The sequence below is a fragment of the Olea europaea genome, unplaced genomic scaffold (genome assembly GCF_002742605.1).
Source record: "Olea europaea var. sylvestris unplaced genomic scaffold, O_europaea_v1 scaffold2266, whole genome shotgun sequence".
In the NCBI taxonomy this organism is placed as follows: domain Eukaryota; kingdom Viridiplantae; phylum Streptophyta; class Magnoliopsida; order Lamiales; family Oleaceae; genus Olea; species Olea europaea.
Window position 1 is genome coordinate 45,062 of NW_019240720.1, and position 6,000 is coordinate 51,061.

Sequence of the window (6,000 nt, forward strand, 5' to 3'; positions counted from 1 at the left end):
CTTATAGGCGACAACTTCAATTCTGAAGTGTATAGATTATCTTTTATGTATTTCCTGTATTGTATACATTGAGTAATGACTTTTCATATTTTATGTCATTGTATAAACATCCTGCAAATCGGCTGCTAAACACCAGTATCCAAGGCACCACAATCAGTGGCATGGAAGTATTGTCTTGGAGATGGAGAGAGGATAAGACTGTTATATAATATGAATTGGTATTGTGGAAATTCTGATACCCCAATTGCATACCAGGAAATCCATGCCCAAAATTATGGCTGATGTCAGCAATGCAGTTCAGAATGGACTAAGCAATATGGAGTTCATTTTAGAGCAACTGAATTGAGCAAACATCGGGGGATTAAATAAACATTTCCTAGAGAACATCTTCAATTATATGGGGACAGTTTCATTTAAATTTACTGCAAGAGCTATCGAAAAAACTTACATAAACATATACTTTGACATATAATACACATGCATACATGGTAAATAACAAAAATGAAAGAATCACAGGAACCAATCGAATCCCCACTATATATTGCTTCAAAGTCCCCATCTTCCTTGCTTTGCTCAACTCCTCTGCGAAGCCTACTAATAATTAAAAACCAGACCATGGACACAACCCACAAAAGAAAGGAAGAAAAAACCTCACATGAGCACACAAATATATCAATTTGAATACCACATACACATATATATAAACACCAAAATTACGACATATAAAGATATATACCCCATAGATACATACATTACTCAACGATTCCCTGCAAGGTTTATGGTATTCGTCTCTTTATCCATCTGGGTTCAATTAGGGGCTAAGGCTTTGGGCACCCAAGGAGGCGAAAATGAATCAGTTTACAATTTGAAATATAGCTCATTTACTCAAACTTTGCAAATTATAAGTAATTTTTCATTTTTGTATCAAACCATTTGATTTCCTGCACAATTTTGTAAATATTTCTTTTAAAACAATTAAGCCACTTGTAAGAAATGATTTTACACATTTGTATTAAAAAATTATAAAAAAAAAAAACAGCTTTACATACAAACATGTGATCGGTCTTTTAAGTTATGAGAGTTATCACTCTCGTTAATAACATCTACATGGAAGGTGAATTTAGGGTAACTGCAAATACAGAAGCACGTCGTGTTTGGTACTCGTCTCGTTTGTTCACATTGAGCAGGGCTCCACCCTCTCAAAAACACGGGGCAAGTCCCACTGGCTTTCACATTTGGATGGCATACTACTCAAGCTAATTACAGAATGAGGTAGCTCCCAGTCGAGTGTCCAAGGAAGTTGGTTGCACGCTACAAATTCCAGCAAAAAGTCCACAAATGATTCTCTGTTCCATGTTTTAAGCCTTAAATCGCCTGAACTCGAACCAGATCTCATAATGGTTGAAAAGCAAACTGTCATGTCTGTGCTTTCCAAGATACTCGAGCCCTAAATGATTTAGCCTTTTTGTGCATTCTTCTCCTCCCAACCTCGAACAAAACTTTATATTATGAGAAACAAAAATCCGACCTTCAAAAGGTTTCAGTCTGCCCGCTAACTTCTCTAGTCCAATCCAAACAAGATTGTCGGGCATATGAAGAAACACAGCACTTGCATATATCAAACTGTACGTGGGTCCATCTCCAAATTTACTGAAATTCATATCTTCACCTTTTACTATCAGAGGGCGCTTGTACAACAAGCCTTGGGAAGGCAGCTCATACCTAAGTGCAGCCATCAGAGACAGCTCATCTCTCTCTAAACAATGGAAACGCTCAGGGTTCAAGTACTGAATGAAATGCAAGCCAACACGCAGTGTGCCACATCCAATCTCAAGAACTTTTGAGTTTGGCGTTAAATGTACAGACTCAGCAAGAAACTCAAACACATCTCGTCCTCCTGCCCAGGGCTCCCCATAATTGCTATGGTGTTCTTCTACAAGAAGTTCGCCTGGACAAGGCAGAGCAGTGTGGTTGTTTGCTTCTTCTCCTTCATAGTGTGATATGCCTTTAAACCTGAAAATACAGAAACTTGTTCATATCTCCTCTCGTACAGGAGCACTAACAATAACATTGGGAAAAATAGGAGAAAGATTATATTTAAAAAAATGAATAATAGTTTCCTTTAGACATTTCCTTTTCCGCGATTCCGCATTTGTGCTAATTGGAAACCAATTAAAGTTGCGGTAATTTTCTGTAAAAAGGGTTGTGTCTCAAAGGAATACAGTAGAAATTGAAACCACATGGCAGATCATACAGTCCTTGGACCCCATTTGATAGAATTATACCAACCACTTAAAAACATAGATATCAATATTGTTTAGGAGTGAAATAGGATCAGATGATGTCAATTAAAATTTGTTTCATTCATTTTAAAGAATTTCAGGTAATTTACTCAGATGTACAATCATACTTAAACACATGAGAGCACATAAAACTAGTCAAGAAATAAATGAGCACCTCACCGACCAAAACACTCTCTCTTCAATGTTTCAGTTATCTATGGTATGATAACAGGAATAACTTTGTGAACTCCAAAATTACACCAGTACAGTAAACTATTGACAATAGATTTCCATTTCTAATTCATTTATTTTAATTAATACCTAAGCATATGGTCACCAGTAGAACTTCCACCAAAACACCAACCTACACCATATTTTTTTCCCCTGAAGTGAAGATGACTACAGACTGATTGATACTCCTGGAATATCATAAGTTTGCTGAGATGCCATGAACGTGATCCAAATATCCAATTGTATAAACTTGTGCCCTTGTTATCTTCCTTCTTGTGTGCATTAAAAACTTCTAATAAATAGGACGTTGTTCATGGCATATCATCAAAACAGGATGCTTATTTCCATAACGCCTGATGATTTTACATTAACACAATCACATTGTAGGGTTTGCCAGATGGACCACCCAAGTGCTGAAGAGTATCTTTTATACACAAAATGAGCAGAGATAAAGACCAGAAATTCATTCATTAATTTGGCATCTCAAATGCAAGATCTTATTTTAATGCAACTGATTTTATTGACATTTAATTAAGGTAATTTCCGGAGGTCCATCAAATAGCTAAAACCTCTCACAAACAAGATGAAATGGAGCCAGAATGATAAACAGTACTAGAAAATTTTCTTCCAAATTTTTCCTAAATTGGCTTCTTCTGTTCAATTTTCTTTATTTATTCTTCTTCCTATGGACCGAGCACGCCAATTCTGCAACTCGTCTTCCATTGTTCTTCTCTTTAGTTAATTCCAAAATACTGATAGTCTAGAACTATGTTAATTGTCATCGTCATAGTATGTGCTTGTGTTTGTGTTTATGCGTGAGGGTCAGGGAATTGTCTTACTGAATGAGATCTTGGAGCTGCTGTCGTCGAGTGCGAGGATTAATGCCTTTACGCAGCACATTCTGTTGCATATGCAATCCATTGGCTTCGATCTGACTCTTCACCCATTCTACATCCTCTGCTGAAGCCGAGATCCGATCTCCAAATCTTACATTACCACTGTCGGCGGCGGAGCTACCGGTGCTGGTGGAGTCTGTGGTGGGAATAGGGCAAGTGCACGGCGGAGGGGATGACGATAGGGCGGATAGGAGGAAAAAGAGAAAAATCGTGGCGGCGGCAACAGATAGTACGAGGACTGGGACTGAAATCACCACTCCCTTCGATGGAAGCATTGCCATTTCAGATTTGATTTTTGGGGATTTCTCTTTTATTTTCTGAAGTTGGAAATGGGGACAACTTTGGAAATAACTAGTAGATTCTTCCTATTTTTCACAATAGCCCTTCTTATTAAAAGTACTATATTGCCCTTAATGAAATTATTTACAAGATCTATCTTATATCTTTAAGGAATTGTCAATCAGGTCCTATATCTATATTTTTCAATCTTTTGAACACCTTTAAGTATTCTTTATATTTTAATAGTTCTTCAAAAATTATAGGTTGTCATTTCTTGGTTATATATCCTTGAAATAATCCTTCTGAGATTTCTTCTTGTATATTAGTATGTTTAGTTATAATATCTTCTACTTTTCTTATTTCTCTATAAATTCTCACAGAATCAAATCCTATATTATTCTTACAACTATAATCTATATCTTAATCAATCTTCTGAATCAAATAAAGTTTTTAGAATGTTTTTGAAATCATTTGGGTCCACAACTGCTTCCGCAAAAGACTTTTCAATTAAGGTTGCATTTCTCATTCTAGAGAACTAGCCGTGTTTCCACAGACGCTATCTCACAGTATCCAGAGTCTCTGTTTTCACCTCTATCCAAATTCTTTTCAGAGTCAAGTTCCTACTTGGAACGAAATTTTAAAAGATAACTCACACACAAGGTGCTACAATTTTTTGTTAGAAAACTGCCTTTTTTCCCCTAAACCATTCATCAAAGACGGGTACTTTAGCATGGCTAACATCCATTCAAAATCAATGTTTTGAAAATCTTTTAAAATCTCTTTCTGTACTGCCGAGGAATCATGAGAAACTTAACGAAATCCATTTATGAAAGCTTTGTTGAACATAACAAACTTTACTTTGATATTCATAAACTGAAATTGTACATGCTTACAAACTATATTTACATACCTTTGGTACTCACCTTATGAAGTTTAAAACTCCATAAGTGATTACCTTACCATTCATCAAAGACGGGTACTTTAGCATGGCTAACATCCATTCAAAATCAATGTTTTGAAAATCTTTTAAAATCTCTTTCTGTACTGCCGAGGAATCATGAGAAACTTAACGAAATCCATTTATGAAAGCTTTGTTGAACATAACAAACTTTACTTTGATATTCATAAACTGAAATTGTACATGCTTACAAACTATATTTACATACCTTTGGTACTCACCTTATGAAGTTTAAAACTCCATAAGTGATTACCTTATTACACGCTTCCCTATCTTCAAGCTATCTAGTATTTTTCTGAATACAAGTAGTGTAATCAGATTACAAAAGATTTCTCTCAAATGTGTTTAAGAGAAGTTTTTTCAAGGTATTTCGAGATCTCTTCCTCCTCCCTTCATGCCTCCTTTTATAGAAGATTTTGGAATCTTATCTTGGACAAGTGTTTTCCACCTTTCTTTGTTGGGTAGCTGAGCCATCTTATCTCCACCGAATTCTTTATTGTCTTTTTGATAGGTGGACCTCTTATCTTGAAATTGGATGCCTTATCTTTTATCTTTGTCTGCCACTTGTGACAATTGGTAGGAAGTAGTCACAATCATAGAGACTTTTCTTGATTTATCTTCTGTCTTCTAGTAGCCACAGTTTTTCTTTAATAAATTTCTTTATTAAAGTAGTGATAAAGGGCTACTTTAGTCACCATCACTTCTCCATTTTCGAATCAAAGAATTCTGCAGGGAATTCTTCATCATTAAGGGATGCTTGACTCATATCTTCAACAACACAGTATTCACAATGGTGATCACTGTAATTCCAAAGTAATTTGCATAGTTCTTTAGCCATATCTTCTGATCCGTGTACTTGGTTGGATATAATTGCAGATAATAAATGGTCGAAATAACAAATATCTTCCTCTTTGGTATCCATCCTTGCATTGGAATAGATAATATGATCTTCAGATGGATAAACCCATATTTTTTCTTTCTCAGTAATTATTTGAGTTACATGTTCAAATATCTCTTTATACCCTTTGGCTCTTCTATAGGGCATCATATTAAGAATATCTTGATATCCATTTTTAACAACCTTTTGATTGGCTGGTAAAAAAATGTTGATTTGTTAATCCCATTTTGATCACATGGAACGATGGATGCATATATTCAAGGACAGGATCCCATTCCATTGTTGTTGAATGGAATCTGATATATATATTTGTTGTTTTAACAACTTCAGTATATCTTTTGACAGCTTTCCTGATGTTGGCTGGAAGCTGAGCTATCTCCTTGAGATCTTTACTAGGATATATACAAAGTATATTTCCTATTTCAAAACAATTTCGAACCCAGTTGGCTGGTGCTC

General features: G+C 35.5%; 1 protein-coding gene across 1 annotated transcript; it reads right to left on the minus strand.

The window, feature by feature from the left end:
• Positions 1–1,027: 1,027 nt before the first annotated feature.
• On the minus strand, positions 1,028–3,745 carry LOC111381181. Its single transcript, XM_023004924.1, has 2 exons — positions 3,353–3,745; positions 1,028–2,013 (listed from the first exon to the last, which is right to left on the minus strand). Exons 1-2 carry the CDS (start codon positions 3,688–3,690, stop codon positions 1,359–1,361), a joined length of 993 nt encoding a protein of 330 aa, XP_022860692.1. The 5' UTR covers positions 3,691–3,745; the 3' UTR covers positions 1,028–1,358.
• Between the last annotated feature and the right edge of the window lie 2,255 nt (positions 3,746–6,000).